Source organism: Prunus avium, chromosome 8 (genome assembly GCF_965620075.1).
Source record: "Prunus avium chromosome 8, drPruAviu1.hap1.1, whole genome shotgun sequence".
In the NCBI taxonomy this organism is placed as follows: domain Eukaryota; kingdom Viridiplantae; phylum Streptophyta; class Magnoliopsida; order Rosales; family Rosaceae; genus Prunus; species Prunus avium.
In genome coordinates, this window is record NC_142291.1 from 73,497 (window position 1) to 95,268 (window position 21,772).

Genomic DNA, 21,772 nt, shown 5'->3' on the forward strand with positions numbered 1-21,772 from the left:
TATAAGTGACTTTTCGTCGTTTCGAATGAAACAAATCGAATATAGGGCTGAAGAAAAGGGAAAGGACGTGAACTATCCCTTCTGAAGCAGCCATTGGAGTTAAAATTCCTGCAGCAATGACTGAGTGAGTGAGAAATTTTCTGTGTAAGGTTCGAAATTTGGGGTTCATCGGGGGTACAGTTAAAGGTTAGGGTTTCATTTTGGGGGTAGTTGGGTTTTTGGTCCTTTTGGCTGATAGTGATGGAAGAGTTTGACTTCCGTTGGGGTGGTGTTGCGCCTAAATACAGTAAGTGATTCTGCCTGTTTGAATACGTATGAGTTGGTTTTGTTTTCATCTGTGTGGTCCATAGCTTTTAAAGATTCCTTACACGCTTTGATGCTTTATACTGTCGTTGACTGCAACACTTAGGGTTTTTTTATCCCTTCTTGTCTTCTATCTATGCCTCACACCAAATGGACTGAAGTTATTCCATAGCAATTTAAAACCTGAACGAAATGTGTACTGTATATTTTGGTTTTGGTGCAGAACATTGAATTAAAAAGGAAAAGTTTTGACCCTTGTTTACTGGTGCAGAACATGAGTTGGTTTTGTCTGATTTTAGGTGTGTGTGTTTTAGCATTGTTTTGACCCTTGTTTACTATGCAGGTAACCATGAAAACTGTAGTTTAGAACTTCACCATGGGGGTGTGTTACAAAGTGGGGAGTATAAAAAAGGAAAAGTTTGTTACTTGGATAATTTTGTACATGATTTTCTGTCATTGGTGGACTTAAGAAAGATAGGGAAAGGGCTTGGTTACAATGTAGACATTTCCAACCCCAAACCAACTCTGGAAATATGGTATAGGAAGGGTGGAACCCATAGTGTAAGTGGGGTTGAACTTATCAGCTCTGATGCTAAACTGGTTGACATGCTGGGCCAAATGCCATGTAATAGGATTATGGGGTTGTACTATACTGAAGTGGGCAATTCTAATATAGTTTGGAGTCAAGGTTTGGATGGTGCAGACAATTATGCAGAGGTGCAACACAATGTTTAGGTGGAAGATGAAACTGGGGTGGAAGATAATGTTGATGTTGAAGATAAAGATGAAGCTGAGGTTGTAAACAGTGAAGAAGATGATGGAGAATTTGTTGATAGTGATTACGAGTTCAGTGAAGAAGAATTTGGGTTTCAGACAGTTGAAGTGCCTGTTCATGAAGGGGCAGAGGACAAAGGAGGCGATAGCAATAGGAGGCCTGGTTTTGAAGCTCCTGGAGAGGTGTCATCAGATGGTGAGCACACCTCAGATTTTGATACTGAAAGTGAGGGTGTTGGGGATGATATGGAAGGGGATAATGAAGGGACAAGTAAGGTGAGAAGGAAAAAAAAACTGTCTCGGTTTAAGCAGTATAGAAGGGCGGTGGACTTAAAGAATCCTGAGTTTCGGCTTGGGATGCAATTTGAAAACAGACAGGTTCTTAAGGAGGCACTCAGGGAATATTCCATTATTCATGGAAGGAAACTGTTCTTTGAAAAAAATGACAAGACGAGAGTAAAGACAATTTGCAACGGAGGATTAAAATGTCCATTTGTGGTTTATGCTTCACAGATTGGAAAGAATGTGCAAACATTTGTAATTAAGAAGTTGAGCTTAGAACACACATGTGGGAGGGTGGAGAAACTGAAGTTTGCTAATCCCAAATGGATTTGTGACAGATTTTCTAGCAAGATTAAGAGAAACACATATTGGAATCTCAAAGCTTTTCAAGGAGAAGTTTTGGAGTCCTATCATGTGAGGGTGTCCAAAACTCAAGTGTATAGGGCAAAGAAATTGGCTAAAGCACAAATTGAAGGAAACTACATACAGCAATATGCATGGTTGTGGGACTATGCAGAGCAGTTGAAGAAAACCAACAAAGGTAGTACAGTGAAAATTAAGTGTGATATGGTTGAGGGTGAAGCAATATTTCAAAGGATTTATGTGTGTTTGGCTGCTTGTAAAAGAGGGTTTTTAGAATGGTGCATGCCTGTAATTGGGGTTGATGCTTGCCATTTGAAAGGTCCTTATTCTGGCCAAATATTGACTGCTGTAGGAGTTGATGGTAATAATGGTCTTTTCCCAATTGCATATGCTGTGGCTGAGATTGAAAACAAGGACTCTTGGATTTGGTTTCTGTCTTTGTTGATTGAAGATTTAGGTATTAGAAATGGTTTATCCTGGGCTTTCATAAGTGATAAGCAAAAGGGGCTCATACCTGCCATTGCACATGTACTACCAACTGCAGAGCATAGGATGTGCGTCCGGCACTTGTACAATAATTTCAGAGCAACACATGTTGTGGGCAGCTGCCAGAGCCACTACTATTCCTTGGTGGGAAGCAGAAATGGACAAGATGAAGGAAGAGGACTTGGAAGCTTGGAAATGGTTGGTGCAGAGACCACCCAATAATTGGACCAGATCTCATTTTCATACAAGGTATAAGTGTGATCTTCTACTGAACAACCTTTGTGAGAGCTTTAATGCAGCTATAATTGATGCCAGAGATAATTCCATTTTAACATGTTTGGAGAGTATTCGAATGTATGTGATGCTTAGGATGGCTAATCGAAGGGCTGCTTGTGGTAAATGGAAACACCCTGTTGGCCCAAGGATATTCAAAATAATTGAGAAGAACAAGATGGGAGCTTCTCAATGCATTCCTAGATTGGATGGGGAGAAAATGTATCAAGTCAGTCACATGTATGGTGGAGAGTTTGTTGTAGATCTTGCAGCAATGTCTTGTAGTTGTAGGAGATGGGATTTATGTGGCATACCCTGTGCACATGCTATTTCAGCTATATTCCACATAGATGAAAACCATGTTGAATATGTACATGAGTGTTATAAGCCAGAGACATACATGAGGTCATATCAACCAATAGTTCACCCCATCCCTTCTATGGATCAGTGGGTTAAGGGTGGCTTGCCTCCAATTAGACCTCCATTTCATAAGCGGCAACCAGGAAGACCTAAGAGAGTGAGGACAAAGGAGGCTGCTGAGGTTCAATTACCAGCCCCAAACCCACCAAACCCTTTGCCTCCAGGTTACACTGCTCCAGCAGCAAAACTTAGAAGACTCTTCATTAAAATTAGATGTGGAGCATGTGGAAAAGAAGGCCACAATCGAAGAGGATGTGGAAAACAGGTTGTTTAATAAAAAAGGGTTTTGTTATGCATTTTAATTATTTGTACTGTGGTCCGCTATGGTTGTGATTTTGTATAGTTGTGCTTGTATGTTGTGCAGGCTGAGGCAGCCCAAAATGGGAATGTTGGCCAAAATGAAGTTCAAGCAGCTGACAATGGAAATGCAGGCCAAAATGATATTGCCCCAGCCCAAACTGAGACTGCCCCAGTCCAAACTAACACTGCCCCAACCCAAACTGAAACTAATGCTGCCCCAACTCAAACTGACACTGCCCCAGCCCAAATTGAAGTTATTGGGCGCAGAGGAAGAGGACGAGGAAGAGGAAGAGGCTTATGGAATCCAGCTGCAAGGATGTCATCTTCACAACCAGTTAGTTGCCTATTATTCTTGCCCAACTCAGATTTTTTATGTTTGCCTATATAGTAATATATTTTGTTTGTGGTTTTTATCTTAGGTGGTAAGGGATATCAGTCAAGGAAGGGTCAATCCGCCAATGACATTCTCACAAGTGCCCGTGCGAGGAAGATTCAAACACACTGTCAAAAGAGGAGGACAAGTATAGACTGTCAATTGGGGTTGATTTTGTGGACTTTTAAGACCTATTTTTGGACTCTTATGTACTTACTATGTGGATGTGTATTTTGGGTGAACAATTATAAACTCAAGTATGCTATTTGGTAATGTTATTTTGAAGGCTCTTTTGCCTATTCTATGTAATGTTCAGGTGTATTTTGGATTGTATGTAATGTGCAGTTGGTGAATGTTAATTGGTAATTGAAGCCTTTTGGATTGTATGTAATGTGCCCCTGTTCATTTGGTATACACTGCCAATTCGGCACAAAATCAGCTTATATAGCAAAAATCTGATACATTGCCAAATAGGCACAAAGTAACCTTAGCCCAGGTTTCTGCCCATTTCTGCACTACCATCAAAAGCTGTTCAAGAGTATATACAACATTATGCCCATTTTCTGCCATTTCTAGACTACCAAATCATCCATATTGATGAACAATATCACAATTATTAAACAAAACAGAACAACAACCCAGAACCACCTTTGTCTTTGTCGATAACTCAAAATTTCCCCTTCTAGTACAACAACTTGTTGACCCATTCCCAGATTCTGTTTTTTCAAAATCTTGATTTCTTCTTCCTCTTCTCTCAGTTTTTGCTCTAATTTATTCTTCTCTTCTTCCATCTTTCTGAAATTCTCCGCCGTTGCTCTCAATTCGTCCTCCATTGCTCTTACTCTCCTAAGTAACCCAGGCAAGATTTCCTTTCCTCGTGCGCATGTTTCTTTCTCCACCCATTCGAAAAAATGCACCCCCCTCTTACTGTTCTGCAATTCAAACAAAACGAAACACCAATTTCAGACCCAAAAATCCACCAATTTCTTTCTCCAACCATGCGAAAAAACGAAACACCAATTAACCCTTATGCAATTCAAACAAAAACTTACCCAATTATTGCAACATGCCTCAAATCTTCTTCCGGGATTCAGATCTGTCCATGAAGTCCGCCGTTTGATTTCCGACCCACACTCGCAGTAACGACGCCTGCTATTTGAATCTGTCGAACTCTCCGACATTTTTCCTTCCCTTGCAGCCCATTCTCATGCCTTCAGTTCTTCAGTCTTCATTTGGGGGTCGAAGCCAAGGGTTTAAGGCGAGTGTTCAGATTCGAAGGAGAGTCTTCAGACTCGAAAGGACGTTTTTACCCCTCATTTTGACGGACAAATTGACAGAATTGGACGGCAGGACCTAATTGCACCCTCTTGTCAAATTAAAGTACGAAATTGCCACAAAATTTAGTTCACGGACCCAATTGCAACTGGGGCCATAGTTGACGGACGTCTACAGTAATTAACCCTATATCTATATATATAAAACAAAAGGCAGAGAATTGTGAAACATTCAAAATACCAGAAAATGCCCTTGGTTAATTTAAATATTAAGAATTGAAACTCTTAATTAAATGAGGATAATATGGTAAATTCACAATTAAAAAAATTAAAATTAAAAACAAAATCTGATAATAGATCCTACTTTTGCGGAAAATAACTACCCATTTTTTATTTTCTTAATTCTAAAAACTAAAAAAAGAAAACCAATTGGCACACGCGTGAGCGTGTGGCAAAGGGCTAGTACATATAATCGAAATCCTAAAGCTAATTAAACAGTAATTAACAGATAACTAACTATAACACGTGCTCTCCATGTGACAAAGTAACAAAGAAAGTGAAGTGGAGTGAGAGAGGTGAAGTAGGGTTATGGAATGGGCTTTGAAAATAAAAGGTTTATGAACTTTAAAGTTTGGCTATTTATTTGGGTTAAGGAGAATTGGGCTTAAGTATGAGATATGTCCAATATTGTCATTTCAACCATTTTATTCAAGCTGATGGGACTAATAAAATGATTAATTCTTGGAGATAAATACCTCTAGCGGTGTGAATAAAACTGACGGAATTCTTTAATTGTCCTTAAATTGCTATAATCATGAAACTACAATGGCAAAAGTGACCGAATTAAAGCTACAGGAACCAAAAGTGAAAAAGAAGCAAACTATAATGACCAAAAGTGACATTTGGCCTTTATTTTTTTTTATCAAGTTTGGTAAAGAAAGTGGAATCTAGCTTTTCTATAAAATTAAAGTCACTCAACGACGTGATTTGAAGAAGCAGTTGAAGGGATGATTATTTTTTTCGGCTTTTGCGAAAAGCAAATAAGGAACGGTGGAGTTTAATGAATTTTTATGAAATGTCCATAATACCCTTTTTTATTTTTATAATTTATCTCATAGGGTTTTTAGGTCTAGTGGTCCCTAAACTTTGACCCAATTCGCATTTTGATCCCCTAATTTCCAAAATAGTTCTCGTGATCCTTCAACTTTAGTTTTGTTAGGACAAATGGTCCTACCGTCAATTTTGTTAACTTTTCTGTTAAATTTGAGCATGTGCATGGCACATGGTGTACTGTTGATGGTCAAAATCGGAAATTGATTCACTCCTGAGAGAAAAACTTTTATGTCACAGGGATTCCACAGTTAGCATCACATCAATATCCCCATCCAAAAAAATAGATATAGTTGGAAACCAATTTCAGTTTCAATTTAAAATTTTACAAATATTTTCTGCACCCATTTTCTCCTCTCCCTTCGACACTCTCTCTTTCCTTCATTCCCTTTCTCTCTTCAATCTCTCCTCATCCATCATCACCCACACACCTAGGGGTGGGCATTGGAATCGAAGAATCGTTCAACCGAACCAAATTGGACCGGAAAAAATCGAGTTGACTAAAAAGTCAAAATCGATTGAAAAAACTGAACCAGACTGATTTTGACAGATTTTGATTCCAGTTTCGTGCCTCAAAAAAGGACAATGCTTGGCTCTTGATATATCAGGAGCCATTCCTCCTCAACCATGACGTGGGCTCCTTCAAAAACCAACACGTGTGTCCTTTTTTCTTTTTTCTTTTTTTTTTCCCCTCTTTCCTCTTCCCCAACGCTTTTACCCCAACTTTTTTGCTGGTTTTAACCTAAAAAAAAACCTACAGCCTCCCCAAAGCCACCGCCACCCCTGTTCCGAATCCACCCTCATCACCAACCTCATCCCAAAAAAATTACAGAGCCAGAGAATTTGTAAGACCAACAAGCCAGCCCCTCGCCTTCGCTCACCTCAGATCTGGAGGGTAGAAAGTCGCCGATCTCCATTGTTTCCGGCGTGAAGAGAGAGAGAAAGGGAGAGATAAGTGATGGAGAAATGAGAGAGAGAGAGAGAGAGAGAGAGAGAGAGAGAGAGAGAGAGAGAGAGAGAGAGAGAGAGAGAGAAGAAAGAAACCAGAAAAAAAGTTGGGGTAAAAGCGTTGGGGAAAAGGAAAGAGGAAAAAAAAAGAAAAAAAAAAAGACACACGTGTTGGTTTTTGAAGGAGCCCACGTCATGGTTGAGGAGGAATGGCTCCTGATATATCAGGAGCCAAGCATTGTCCCTCAAAAAATCAGATCGAGCCAAATCAGACCAACTGTATTAATTAATTAATTAATTAACTAATTTGAAAATATCTCATACTTAAGCCCAATTCTCCTTAACCCAAAAAAATAGCCAAACTTAAAAGTCCATAAACCTTTTATTTTCAAAGGCCATTCCATAACCCTACTTCACCTCTCTCACTCCACTTCACTTTCTTTGAGCCGCCTTCTCCCTTCTCTCTTCAACAACTCTTTCTCTTATTCTTCTTCTTCTCAGCATCATCTCCTCTCTCTCTCTCATTCATTTTCATCCTGGCAAACCTACCCAACCCTGATCTCGTATTTGAAGCTCAAATTATTGGTACGTTGTTCAAATTGCAAATTGCCATGTTTGAATTTAGCTTATTTTGTTCATATTTTGATATGTGTTTTTAAAGGTGCTTGATTTTCCATTCGGACGTTCTGGGTATTTTTTGGTTGATTGCTTTATTGTATGCTTTATCCTTGTCTAGCTGTGTTGGTTTAAACTATTTTAATTTGGTTCAAATAGTTTTGATTATGGTTATTTTTTTCAAGCAGTATTATTTATCTCATATTTTGATGTGTATTTTTAAAGGTTCTTGATTTTTCATTTGGGCGTTATATAATCCACCAAAGTGATGGTCCGGCCCCATCACATGAAAAGCTTTGCTCTGAGAGCTGCTTTGGATGAGGTATCTGCTCTTGACCCACCTCCTCCTTCGTCTTCTGGAAGTAAGCGCAAACCAACCCTGAGTTCGTAGCGTCTTTGAAGCTCAAATTGTTGGTACGTTGTTCAAATTGCAAAATGCCCATGTGTGAATTTAGCTTATTTTGTTCATATTTTGATATCTGTTTTTAAAGGTGCTTGATTTTGCTTTTGGGCGTTCTGTGTCCTTGGTTGATTGCTTTATTGTATGCTTTATCCCTTTGTAGTTATGCTGGTTTAAATTATTTCAATTTGGTTGAAATACGTTTGCTTATGATAATTGTTTTAAGCAGTATTATTTCGCTTGGTTTCTTTGCTTTTTCCAACTATGAATTTGATTGAATGTTACTTTTTTGATTGATTGTTCATTTAAAGTGCTTAATTTTAAGTTTGAGTTCCTTGAGCATGTTTCTTCTTGTTAATTCTCCTACTGTACTTTAGGTTTTGATTCTTATGCAAAAAAAGATCCCTGTGGGTGTTAATATAAGATTTTTTTCGGCTGGTGGTCTGTTTCTAGTAAAGCTTTGTCACTTTTGTATTTTATAGTAGAAGATTGATTTTATGATCGGAGGAAACCAATTAACATTTTTGTGTTTAACAATTGTGTGTTAAATATGCCGGAACCAGGATATGAAGGCTGCTACTAGTGTCATAAGATTCAATAAGAGATCTTGAAAAAGCCTATTTTAAAAGCTTCAACAGATGGCATGCTTCTACCCCCTGTAAAAATAATGGGCTTAATAGCCAACTAGTTTATCATGGAGTGTAAGACACAAAATTAGAACTTTTCGATTGTTCATTTTTTTATTTTATCATCTTTTTTTATATATTTTTTTTTTTCTGATGCATGATTCAGTTCTTTGAACTCTTCTTATAATTGATTTCAAAAGAAGGTTCTTTACTCTTGATATGCAGGTTCATCTGTATTTTCAATTTACAGCTCTTTTTGCATGAACGGAGCTTTGATTGTTGTCACTTATAATGTGAATTGCGTGCAGTGTGTTATTCTGCTCAATATTCATAATTGTTTTTTTTGTTTTTTTTTTCCCTAAAAATGTGTGGGTTAATCTGTTGCAGAGCTGTTTCTGGAGTAAATAGATGTCTTGCAGCATCTGAAGATGATCTACAAAAGCTTTGCTCTGAGAGCTGCTTTGGACAAGGTCTTTGTTCTTGACCCACATCTTCCTTCACTTCTGGAAGTAAACACACACCCAACCCCGAGCTCGTAGCATCTTTGAAGCTCAAATTATTGGTACGTTGTTCAAATTGCAAATTGCCCATGTGTGAATTTAGCTTATTTTGTTCATATTTTGATATGTGTTTTGAAAGGTGATTTTGCATTCGGGCATTCCTGGTCTTTTTTTGTTGATTGCTTTATTGGATGCTTTATCCTTTTGTAGTTGTGTTGGTTTAAACTATTTCAATTTGGTTCAAATAGTTTTGAATATGGTTATTTTTTTCAAGCAGTATTATTTAGCTTGGTTTGTTTGCTTTTTTCGATTATGGATTTAATTGAATGTTACTACTTTGTGATTGATTGTTCATTTAAAGTGCTCAATTTTAAGTTTGAGTGCCTTGAGCATGTTGCTTGTTAATTCTGCTACTGTTTTTTTTTTTAATAGAAACATTGTATTGATAATCAAGAGGAAAAAAGTCCTCGGTCAAACAACAAAACCTACATAAAGAGTGTCTGACCTACTAAGACTGAAAAAAATTGTAATTAAAAACAAAACTTAAGTAAAATCATCCTAAGACTGCCATCATGTCTCTCATGATGATAGAGTAGTGGTAATCCTTGAACTACCCCGAAGTCGAAGCCCAAAGAGATGCCCAAAATTTAATTCTATCCCATAATTCCTCAACCCTTACTCCTATATGACCCTGAAAAATTCTTCGATTGCGCTCCATCCAGATATTCCAGAATATAGCATGAACTAGACAATCTCATAGAATTCCAGCTCTCTTCCCCTTCCCTGAAACCCTCAACTTGATACTAAGGAGCTCAAAACACCCTTTAGGAATCACCCACTCCGCTCCGAGAGCACCCAACATCCTCCTCCATAATTTTAAGGAATACGAACAATGAATGAACAAGTGATCAGTGTTTTCTGCATTCTCTTTGCAAACAACACACCAAGAAGGGGATAAACACATCTTTGGTTGCCTCCTTTGAATGATATCGCAAGTATTAATTTTGCCATTTGCTGCCAGCCACACAAAGAACTGAATTTTCGGAGGTCTTCACCTTCAGATTGAGATGAAAGGGGGGAAGACATCCCTGGTGTTAGAGAGAAGAAAAGACCTGAAAGACTTGCACAAAAACGAACCCTGCTCCTCAATCTCCCATGATCTCTGATCCAATCTAGAACTATTTAATCTCACATTCCCCAATATATCCAAAAGTATTACCACTTCTGCAATTTCAGCCTCCAACAAATTCCTTCTGAAATCAAAATCCCAATTAAGAGGCAGCTCTTGAGTGTTAGCAAAATGGGATATACTTTGATTTTTTCTCCTAGACAAGGAAAAGAGTCTAGGAAACAGATTTTTTAGTATCCCTTCTTTCAGCCAAAGGTCCTCCCAAAATCTAATTTTCTCCCCATTTCCTACAGAAAATTGGCAGCATTGAAGAAAAGAATTATACCCTTTCGAAATTTCTCGCCAAGGATTCCTACAAGACACATTAACTATCTGTTTAGTATCCCACCCATTTGAGTCGATTCCGTACTTGCTCTTAATGATCCTATGCCATAGCGAGTTGGTTTCTAGTGGAAATCTCCACAGCCATTTAGCTATGAATGCTTCGTTTCTTTCTCCTAAAGAGCCAATTCCAAGACCACCTTCCTCTTTCGATCTATTCACCCTTTCTCACCTGACCAAGTGACTTTTCTTCCCTTCTTCTAGTCCTTCCCATAAAAAGTTACGCATAAGCTGTTCGACTTTGGCAGCCACTCCTATAGGCTTCTTAAATAGTGACATATAGTAAGAAGGAATGTTGCTCAAAACAGCTTGGATTAGCGTTAGCCTTCCACCTTTGGATAAACAAGCCCTCTTCCATTTTTGAAGTCTTTTCTCCACCTTATCCTTGACTGGATTCCAGAAATTAAGAGCTCTTGGGTTCCCCCCGAGAGGAAGACCCAAGTATACCATAGGTCAGCAACCTACCTCGCATCCCCAACTGCCCGCCATATTATTCAGTGCTTCGATACTAAAATTGATCCCGAGAATGCAACTTTTAGCCTTATTAATCTTCATTCCAGAAACATCACAAAACAACTTCAGCAGCTCTAATAGATTTAACCAATACTCTTCCTTGCCATCCAAAAGGAAGATAGTGTCATCTGCAAACTGGAGGTGAGAAACTTCCACTTGATCATGTCCTGAAACAATTTCATATACTAGGTTAGTTTCTTGAGCCCTTTCTATTATTCTGCTTAATACATCGCTAACCAAGGTAAATAGGAATGGTGATAACGGGTCCCCTTGTCTTAATCCCCTAGAAGCCCTGAACTTTCCTGTTGGTTTTCCATTGATCATAATGGAAAAGTTGACAGATTTCAAGCAGCCTTTAATCCAACTTCTCCATTTGACGCCAAAGCCTTTCCTTTCCTGCACATCATCTACAAAATTCCACTCACCATGGTCGTATGCTTTCTCGAAATCTATTTTGAACACTAGCCCTTTTCTTTTCTGTTTTCTGACTTCCTCTACAACTTCATTTGCGACTGACACTGCTACTGTTCTTTTGATTCTGTTAATATAAGATTTTTTTTCAACTAGTGGTTTCTTTCCATTAATGTCTTGTCGCTTTTATATTTCTTGGTCGAAGATTAATTTTATGATTGGAGGAAACCAATTAAAATATTTTGTTTAACAATTGTGAGTGGAAATATGCTGGCACTAGGATATGAAGGCTGCTACTAGTGTCATAAGATTCAATAAGAGATCTTTAAAGGGCCTATTTTAGATTTCTCAAAAGATGGCATACTTTTACCCCTATAAAATTAATAGGCTTAATAGCCAACTAGTTTATGGACTAGAAAAAACTCAATTATAATGGAGTGTAAGACAAAATTAGAACTTTTCGAATGTTCTTTTTTTCTTTTTTTTCTGATGCATGGTTCAGTTCTTTGAACTCTTCTTATAATTGATTTCAAAAGATGGTTCTTTACTCTTGATATGCAAGTTCATCTTTATTTTCAATTTACAGCTCTTTTTATATGAAATCCCTATTTTTAAACTTGTGAACGGAGCTTTGATTGTTGTCACTTATAATGTGAATTGCACTTGTGTTAATCTGCTCAATATTCATAATAGTTTTTTTTTTCCCCTAAAAATGTGTGGGTTAATCTGGTGCAGAGCTGTTTCTGGACTGAATAGATGTCTTGCAGCATCTGAAGATGATCTACAAAAGCTTTGCTCTGAGAGTTGCTTTGGATGAGTTATCTGCTCTTGACCCACCTCCTCCTTCATCTTCTAGAAGTAAGCGCAAACCAACCCTGAGTTCGTAGCGTCTTTGAAGCTCAAATTGTTGGTACGTTGTTCAATTTGCAAAATGCCCATGTGTGAATTTAGCTTATTTTGTTCATATTTTGATATCTGTTTTTAAAAGTGCTTGATTTTGATTTTGGGCGTTCTGTGTCCTTTGTTGATTGCTTTATTGTATGCTTTATCCTTGTGTAGCTGTGCTGGTTTAAATTATTTCAATTTGGTTGAAATACGTTTGCTTATGATAATTGTTTTAAGCAGTATTATTTAGCTTGGTTCATTTGCTTTTTCCGATTATAGATTTGATTCAATGTTACTTTTTTGATTGATTGTTCATTTAAAGTGCTTAATTATTTAGCTTAATTTTTAGTTTGAGTACTAAACTAAGTGACGACAAGACACAATGACTTGCATCAATGGAAAATTGAAAAAAACAAAAAACAGAACGGAACTAGTGGCCAAAATCACGACCAGAACTGAAAAATATTGGAACAAACTCTAAACTTACAATTGATGAAAATGGGAACAGAGAACTATCATGTACGAAATTGATAAAAGCAGAGAAGTATCTGAAAAAGCTCCTTAAGTTCCGGAACCCATAGTCTTTAAACCACTGAACGCTTACGTACTTATGAATTCTGTCTAGGGTTTGAACGCATAGGTACAAAGAAAGTATAGACTATAGACTATTGGTGACAAAGCCCATCATGTATGAAATGGCAGCGGTTGCCGAAGTCGCAGCCACTTATGCTGTGGAAGTGCTTGCACTGAGTCGTTTTATGCTGGGGTTGCTTCTTCCATTCTGCCTCCCCATGGGCAAATCTACAACGTTCTCCATAGGGGTAACCCTCGAGGGTTGACCATTTATCGCAAAGCTGCGTCTTGTAGTTTGTAATCTCAGGAGGTGGCATGTGCACATTTGGAGCTTGTGCAGGATCCTGAGAGTTCAAAAACTAAAATAAAAAAAGCTGAGTTTGAAATTCTTTGCAGTTTTTTAGGAAGAAGAGGGCCTCATTATCAGACTTCATAATCTCCTTGCATTAAGGCAATAAAAAATTCATCCATGCAATACAATTCTTAACAGTTTTATAGATTATATATTATCTCCCTGACTATAAGGCAATAAAGAAAATGGGGTTTTACAGTCGAATTAGACTTACCATAGCCATTGGCCCCAAACCCATATTTGGCTGCAGCATGTGCCCACCTTGATGCATAGAAATAGGATTTTGATGGTTGAGTGGATATTGTTACAAAAGAAAAAATGAGAGTTTTATAAATTGAAGAACTGAGAACTCACTCTCATTTTTTCTTTTGTAACAATATCCACTCAACCATCAAAATCCTATTTCTATGCATCAAGGTGGGCACATGCTGCAGCCAAATATGGGTTTGGGGCCAATGGCTATGGTAAGTCTAATTCGACTGTAAAACCCCATTTTCTTTATTGCCTTATAGTCAGGGAGATAATATATAATCTATAAAACTGATAAGAATTGTATTGCATGGATGAATTTTTTATTGCCTTAATGCAAGGAGATTATGAAGTCTGATAATGAGGCCCTCTTCTTCCTAAAAAACTGCAAAGAATTTCAAACTCACTTTTTTTATTTTAGTTTTTGAACTCTCAGGATCCTGCACATGCCACCTCCTGAGATTACAAACTACAAGACGCAGCTTTACGATAAATGGTCAACCCCCGAGGGTTACCCCTATGGAGAACGTTGTAGATTTGCCCATGGGGAGGCAGAATGGAAGAAGCAACCCCAACATAAAACGACTCAGTGCAAGCACTTCCACAGCATAAGTGGCTGCGACTTCGGCAACCGCTGCCATTTCATACATGATGGGCCTTGTCACCAATAGTCTATACTTTCTTTGTACCTATGCGTTCAAACCCTAGACAGAATTCATAAGTACGTAAGCGTTCAGTGGTTTATAGACTATGGGTTCCGGAACTTAAGGAGCTTTTTCAGATACTTCTCTGCTTTTATCAATTTCGTACATGATAGTTCTCTGTTCCCATTTTCATCAATTGTAAGTTTAGAGTTTGTTCCAATATTTTTTAATTCTTGTCGTGATTTTGGCCACTCGTTCCGTTTTGTTTTTTTCGGTTTTCTATTCTGATGCAAGTTATTGTGTCTTGTCGTCACTTAGTTTAGTACTTAAAATTAAGCTAAAACCCCACAGAGATAATTTATGAAAGTGAGACAACGTCTGCCACAATCATGGGACAGAGTACCGCTAGCATTTTCAACAACAATCATGTGAGGTTGATATATAGACTATGATGGTCAATCACACCATAATTACTTACTGACTTTTTACACTAACATCCCTTTTATGAGGTTTTAACTATTTTCATAGAACCCCCCTTGATATTTTAAAAATTACACAATCACTTGAGGTTTCTAATTGTTTTCACAAAACCATCTTTTTGTTGATTGTTCGTCCTTTCACAAAACTAATCTCAATGAATCTAGGGTAAACGGCCGAAAACCCCGCTGAACTATTTCAACTATCGCACTTCACACTCTAAATTATTTTTTCAGCCGATTTAGCCCGGGATTATTGTCAATTTAACACCTGTCATCAAGTTTTTACACTTCCATCCAATTTTCTGTTAATTATAAGGGTAAGGTTGTCATTTTACAAGGACAATACCAAAAAATAATAAAGAAAATGCAAAATCATGATTTCTTCTCTCTCTCTTTGTTCTTTTTCCTTTTCCGTCTTCTTCCTCTCTCTTTTCTTTCTTCTCTCCTTGTTTGCTCCATCTCTCCATATCTGCCTCTCTCTCTCTCTCTCTCTCTCATTTTTCCTTCTTCTTCTTCCCTCCCCTTCCTCGTCCGCAGGTAACAAAAATCAACAAGGGAAATTGATAGCCAAACCAAATCAATGGACACTTAGCCAACACCCACTATCAAATAAAAACAACCCAATCACCCATAAAAATCATCCAGTCTTTGAATACCCAGACATTGTGAAATGCAATCCCCAATCAAGAACAAGTAGGTGGCGATTGCAGACAAAGATGAAAAGATATCTTGATTTCGATTATATGTTTATTTGCACAGACCAACCATTGGCATTCACTCAAAAACCCTTAGGCCCCGTTTAGTTCACGGAATGGATTTGAGGGGAAATCAATTCCCATGTCATTTCCCAAGGAATGGGAATGAAAGATTCCTTTCCCACGTTTGGTAATGTTGGGAAAGTAATCGGGAGATTTCACTTTGTTTCCTTTCCCATGTTTGTTTTGAGTAGGAATGGAAAACAAAATTTGTATAATTTTCCAATTATACCCATATTAAATCAAATAAAAAAAAGAATGCATTTAATGATACGTTGTAATTATAAATTGTTCATAGGGACAAAATAGTCATGAAAATTGTGCATTGAATGTTGGCACATTTTCCCAAACTTTCCCATGAGGAGGGAAAGCAAAACCCAAGTTAAGAGGGGGGCATCACTTTCCCCCCTACTTTCTCATGTGCCAGGAATCCGTTTCCCATTCCCGGACTTAACAAACATGGGAAAGCAATTGAATTCCCATTCCTATGCCTCCTTTCCCATGAACCAAACGGCCCCTTATGGATGTGCGATTGCAGACAAAGTCTTGGGGCTAGGGGAAGACGTTGATTGTCTTCCCCGTTTTGTCCCCCTCTCCTTCGATTGTAACGACTTGGAGCCTTCGTTCTATTAGATGCTGAGTTCGCTTCTAACCAGGTTGGTTGGCCTGGTTGCGGGGCAATGATGGAAGAGGCCGGTCTACCGTTGGAGATTATCTGGAGGCTTCGATTTTTATAGGAGTGGTGTGTGTTGGTCTTCTTCTTCAGATCGAACTCCAGCTTTCTCTCTGTTTCAGTCTCTTTCTCTAATTCTCAGACATGGGTACTTTCAAGGTAAGCATGCATAGCTTCTTCTCATATCTCTCCCCCCTTGTGAATTCATCCTCATCTGCTCTTCGTTTGTTCAGCCATCTTTCCAGCTGCGCTTCATCCTTCTTCTCATCGCACGGGTTTATCTCAAAGGGATTTCTAGGTTTCATAAAAAAAGGTTGGTTTTAACATTCTTTTGGTTTTCTAGGTTGGTTTATTTATTTTTCATGTCGAAAATTGAGAACTAAATCAGAAATTGAGTTTGGTTTTTTGTTACAGGGAGGAAGATCTAAGGAAAAAGAACTGGAGTAATCAATATGAGAACCCCCAGTCTGCTCATCAATCTGGTAATTGATGTCTGTGTGGCTGATTTTCTGTTTGCGTGTGGTTATAGATTCTTTTTTCTTTTTTTTTATGACTCCAGATCAGAATTATAATTCTAATAGATGTTATAGATTTTCTGTTTCCGTGTGGTTATAGATTTTTTCTGTGGCTGATTTTTTTTTCCTGTTTGTACTTATCTTGCGTTCCCTTTTTGGAGTCTCTCTTTGACCTTGAAGATGCATAAGATTCTTGATTACTGTCAATTACTGAGAATCCTGTTATGTCATTTTCACATACAGCTCACACAGACTAGCTTTCTATAGCATATACAGCCCTTGATTATAAAATGGTGGAACCACATTCTCTCGATATAGTATTGCAATTGTATAGCAAGCTGTAAAATTTGTTGTATTACCTGCATTGCCCTGCTCTTTCTTCTCTGCTCATTTTCTTCTCTTGCCACAGCATTCCTCAACCTCGCTCTTCCTGGCCAACATCCCAACCCAGAAGTTGTTGTTCAAGAAGTTCATAGGTAAATACATAGCTTTAATTACCTCCTCTGTTTTTTTTTTTCTCTGTTTTCTTCTGTTTCTCAGCCTTTTGTAGATCTGAGTTATCAATCTTTACTTCTTTTTTCCCTTTATTTTTCAGGAAGGTTTATGCTTCTTTGGCAAGAAGGCAAATGCTGCAAGGAACCCAAAAATACCAGGACTCTTCATGCCTAATAGGAAACCCAATAGATGACTGTTGGGAATGTGACCCAAATTGGCCAGACAACAGGCAGAACTTAGCAGATTGTGCAATTGGGTTTGGCCAATATGCTCTTGGAGGCAAAGGTGGTGAGTATGATGTTGTCACAGACTCTTCTAATGATGATGCTGTGAATCCAAGGCCAGGCACTCTGAGATATGCTGTGATACAGACTGAGCCTCTATGGATTGTGTTCCCTGGCAACATGCTCATCAAGCTCTCCCAAGAGCTCATCTTCAACAGCTGCAAGACCCTTAATGGCAGTGGAGCCAATGTCCACATTGTGGGTGGTGGCTGCATCACATTGCAGTTCATAAGCAATGTCATCATCCACAATGTGCATATCCACCACTGTTATCCGTCAGGTACATGATTTTTCCACTTCATTTCATGAATTTTTATTTACCATATACGCATGGTTTGCTCATAGTTAAGTTTACTCAGATTTACTTGATACTCTTGGAAAAATAATTTCGGTGTATGCTCTAGGAATTAGCTCAAGTAGCAGAGAAGGTGTTTGATAAAAATTGGTTAGGATTTTGATCCATTCCATGCAGGTGACGCTAATGTGTGTTCAAGCCCAACCCACTACGGCTACCGCACAAAATCAGACGGATTTTGATCTCAAGGAAACTGACCTTTTGGACTTTATTTACTCTGTTTAAAATTGGCTTTCTGAAAGGGAAGATTTGAATGACTGATGAAACAGAGAATATGATTATATGTCAAATATTATATTGTTGTTTTTCAAATAGCATTCGTCTTCTGGCTGCTCCTATCCATATATATAATGACAAATAGCATATTTGGATAATCAAATTTGTTCTTTTTCTTCCTTTTCAAAGTTACTAGGTTTAATTGTAACCGAAAAAAAAAGTTACTAGGTTTAATTTGTGCTTCCACACAATATATAATTTATTCTCCATTTAGTTTAACAAACTTATTAACGGCACTCTCTGCATATTTTCAGGATTGATAATCAAATACAAGGCGATTTCAATCCATCTTTCGTGTATGAGCCCTCATAAAGATGATATTTATATGCTTTTGTTGAAGAACTTTACGAAATATTCATTACATTTTTGTGTTGTTTTACCCCACATTGTATTTCAGTATCTTCTTGAGGATGTTGCTTTGGAGCCCAAAGGGTTGAATAAAATCCCTGTAGGTCATGAGTTCATGCTTTTTTTTAACTTTTACAGGGAACTTTTTACTTGATGTGGATAACTATCATTCTAGCCATGACATTGATTGAGGAGCCAATATATTTAGCATTGGAATTTAAAATTAACTTTAGAATTCTTCATTAGTTCTCAGGTCCAGTGAGATCTATTTCTTTTACTTTCGAGGTTTATATTTTTTTATAACTCAGGTGGGTTTTCTGGTAACGCAGCTTCAGCCCCAAAAATCAAGAAATTGTGAATTCTCCAGTAATGTGTTGATTCATGCAGTTGACAAACTCGGGAGCTTCTTAAGGCAATTTCCTCTTTTTCCAAATGCGTTTCAGGTAAATTTTGAAGCACTCTGTGCTGCAAGTACTTTTGTTGAGTTTTTGTTCTCACATTGCATTGAATGAGGTCGATATTTTCTTTATTGGTCAGCTTCAAAAACTGAAAGTGGAACCAGCACATAAAACTTCTCCAGAGTAATATTCTAACCAATTTTTAGGTTTAAGATTTAAGGCATCATGTGAACCTGGTATTATGGTGGCTTCAGATTATTGACTTATTTATTGTGGTGCTAATTAATTAAACTCAAGTTATTTGTGCCTAATGAACCACAACTGTAATAATTTTAGTTGTAATACATATGTGTTTGTGTGTCTATTTGTTTTTTGGTATATAAGCAGACCGCTGTCTCGCATTCTACATGCTGAGGCTGATAGATAATTTTGATGAATTAGAACTTTATGATACACAAGGACAGAGTTGTAGGAACTGTCTTCGCTCACAATTAAGATGTCATTGTCCCCTGAATGAATTTGAAAACAAACCAGTCTTCGCTTCATATCCTCATATTTTCATGTTTCCATTTGTTGGTATGAGAAAAGGAAATGTAGCAGAGGTTGTGATTTCTGTTGGGGTCCATATTTTTTATATTCCTTCATATCCAAAACAGTGTTGCAACGGATTAATTAATTGAGACTCTGTCTTATCTCACATGGAAAACCAAAATTATATAGGTTCTGCTGCATGCTAAATTTGCAGCTCAACTCTTTCATCTATGTTATTGAGTCTTTGGAGCTCATTGTTTAGACTGTTTATGGAAAATTTGATGATTTGCAGCATCAGTGATTTAGACAATTAAGGCACAGTGATTATCATCCATAGTTTTGACTTTGGTTTTTCCTTTTGTATTCCCTAGAAATTAATTTTAGTGAGAAATCTGGATTTCCATGTCAGAAGGTTTGTTTTAGAAAATGCAAAATCCAAATATTATGAAGTGTGCACCGGAGAAGATCCTCTTTTTGCTTTTCCAAAATATAAATAGTCTATTATATTAGTATGATGTTTCATACCCCCAACTTATCTTTGATAGTTAATGTTCCATTTGTGTTTTGCAGGCCTGAGTCATTGGGTATTATTTTTGGAATTGTTTTCTTGGTCTTGGGAATCTTATTCCAGTATTTCAACTTCACTGCAGATTCAAATGTAAGTTTGCTCTCTTTCATTGAATACAGGAACATAACTTTATTTCAATTTACAATTTCTGCAATTTATTGTTGCTCAGAGGTGAAACTGTTTGTTTTTGGTGAAACATGAGAATTCCTGTTTGTTTATTATCTGTTTGCCTACTTTTTAAATGTAGTTATTTACATATTTAAGGGCGTTAGTGAAAAAACTGTTCCCACCAATTGAGGGGTAGGTGATGTGAGTACATTTTGTTCAAACCCATTAAAGTTTAAAAATGAAAGAGATGGAAAAAATTTGATGGCCTAATACTAATGTGGTGTTTAAATTTGGTGCCCTAATACTAATTTGATGGCCTTATAAGATGTTTTAGATGTAATGAACAAAACTATAACCTATAGCTTGTTATTTCTGCCTTTATTCTGCTTACATTAACACCTGTCATTTTCCAAATTTGTACCAACAGAGTTAAAACCTCTACAGAGGACAAGAAAGAACATAAGCCACCTCTACAGCAGAGCTAACAAGAGAAAGAACCCCTTCTAACAGAGATCAAGGCAGAAAAATCCTCTTCCACCACCCAGTAGCATATATATAAAGACCTATCCAAACTCTTTTGAACAATGAGCTGCTCAATATTGTCGATATTTTGATGTTTTGAATGCTACTTGATTTATTAAAATATGGTCAGTATTTTAATCATGACAAACAGCATAAAAAACATGTTATTATCCTATTTTTTGTAACTTAGACTTGCTAAACAAAGCATGATGCCACTATTTAGATCTCCATGTCTATATAAATAGTACCGTCTTTCCTACACATTTCACACGGTTTTAAAACCCGCTGCATCGCACGGGCACCATTGCTAGTTGATTACGATTTGAGTATTTTGATTGTTTTCCACATGGTTAAAGCCTACAAGTTTTGAGTCTGAGGCAAGAAGGAAAAGAAGGAAAAGAAGGAGAAGAAGAAAGATGGAGGAGGAGATGATGGTTAAATTGATGACGAAAAAGACAGGTGAAAAGGGAATAGGAGGAGAGTGTGTTTTATTGAAATGAATAGTGAGCAGAAGAATATATTCTTTTTCTTGCCCAAATTGATTTATTTCTTATTTTTATGATAGGTTTAAATGATACATCTTTAAGAACAACTTATTATTGTAATTGTTAAATTGCTAATGTTTCGAATTACTTAAATTTTATCTATAGATTTTAATTGATGTATAAAGTTAAATACTTTTGCTTTATGAATTTGAGTATTCGGATTGAAAACTACTTTAATCCTTTTGTAAGATTTTATATTTTATTTTCATCGATTGTGCTTCCATACAAGTTATTTAGAAGTAATTTTTATTTTGTTGATGGATACAAGTTGGATATGCTTTGATGCTAAATTTTTTCCCCATGATGTTCTCATTGAACATTTTACCTAAATCATTAATATGGTGAACTTGGTTGATTATAAATTTTGAGTTAAATGTCTCAATTATACATATCGATTTAACAAGGCTTTATATTAGTATATATATACTGTTTAATCATTAATACTTACTGGTAGTAACATTGGTCACAAAGTTTTCATACCTCGAATAAGCCTTACAGCAACTGAAAACAAATGACCTTTCATTTTTAAAAGGCGCCAATTCCCAATTAGACCGTGTTATGCAATGTCAAGGTAAGGTCTTAAAATCATAATAGAAAATAATAAAGAAGTGCCAAATAATTACACTAAAAACATAGTGTATAAAGATGTTCTTCAAAATTTACAATGAGGTTCCAATTTTGTTGTATCCATAATTAAACATTCGTATATTTTTTCTCATTACTTTTAATAAATATA

General features: G+C 37.0%; 1 protein-coding gene across 11 annotated transcripts; it reads left to right on the top strand.

Annotated features, from left to right (window-relative positions):
• Window positions 1–7,266: 7,266 nt before the first annotated feature.
• On the top strand, window positions 7,267–21,179 carry LOC110755911 (uncharacterized). 11 transcript variants are annotated; one of them, XR_015826238.1, is made up of 15 exons: window positions 7,269–7,491; window positions 7,747–7,935; window positions 8,935–9,109; window positions 12,217–12,391; window positions 16,075–16,250; window positions 16,325–16,404; window positions 16,506–16,573; window positions 17,016–17,082; window positions 17,202–17,665; window positions 18,271–18,464; window positions 18,673–18,807; window positions 18,902–18,945; window positions 19,864–19,951; window positions 20,397–20,616; window positions 20,848–20,973. XR_015826238.1 is itself a non-coding variant. In XM_088245308.1 (14 exons), exons 5-14 carry the CDS (start codon window positions 16,236–16,238, stop codon window positions 20,989–20,991), a joined length of 1,299 nt encoding a protein of 432 aa, XP_088101434.1. In that variant the 5' UTR covers window positions 7,267–7,491; window positions 7,747–7,935; window positions 8,935–9,109; window positions 12,217–12,391; window positions 15,957–16,235; the 3' UTR covers window positions 20,992–21,179. The 11 variants fall into 11 exon arrangements, 7 of the variants coding, with proteins under 7 accessions (XP_088101434.1, XP_088101439.1, XP_088101436.1 ...); XM_088245308.1 differs by lacking the exon at window positions 20,397–20,616 and having other exon boundaries at window positions 7,267–7,491; window positions 15,957–16,250; window positions 20,848–21,179; XM_088245309.1 differs by lacking the exon at window positions 20,397–20,616 and having other exon boundaries at window positions 7,268–7,491; window positions 16,052–16,250; window positions 20,848–21,179.
• Window positions 21,180–21,772: the final 593 nt, after the last annotated feature.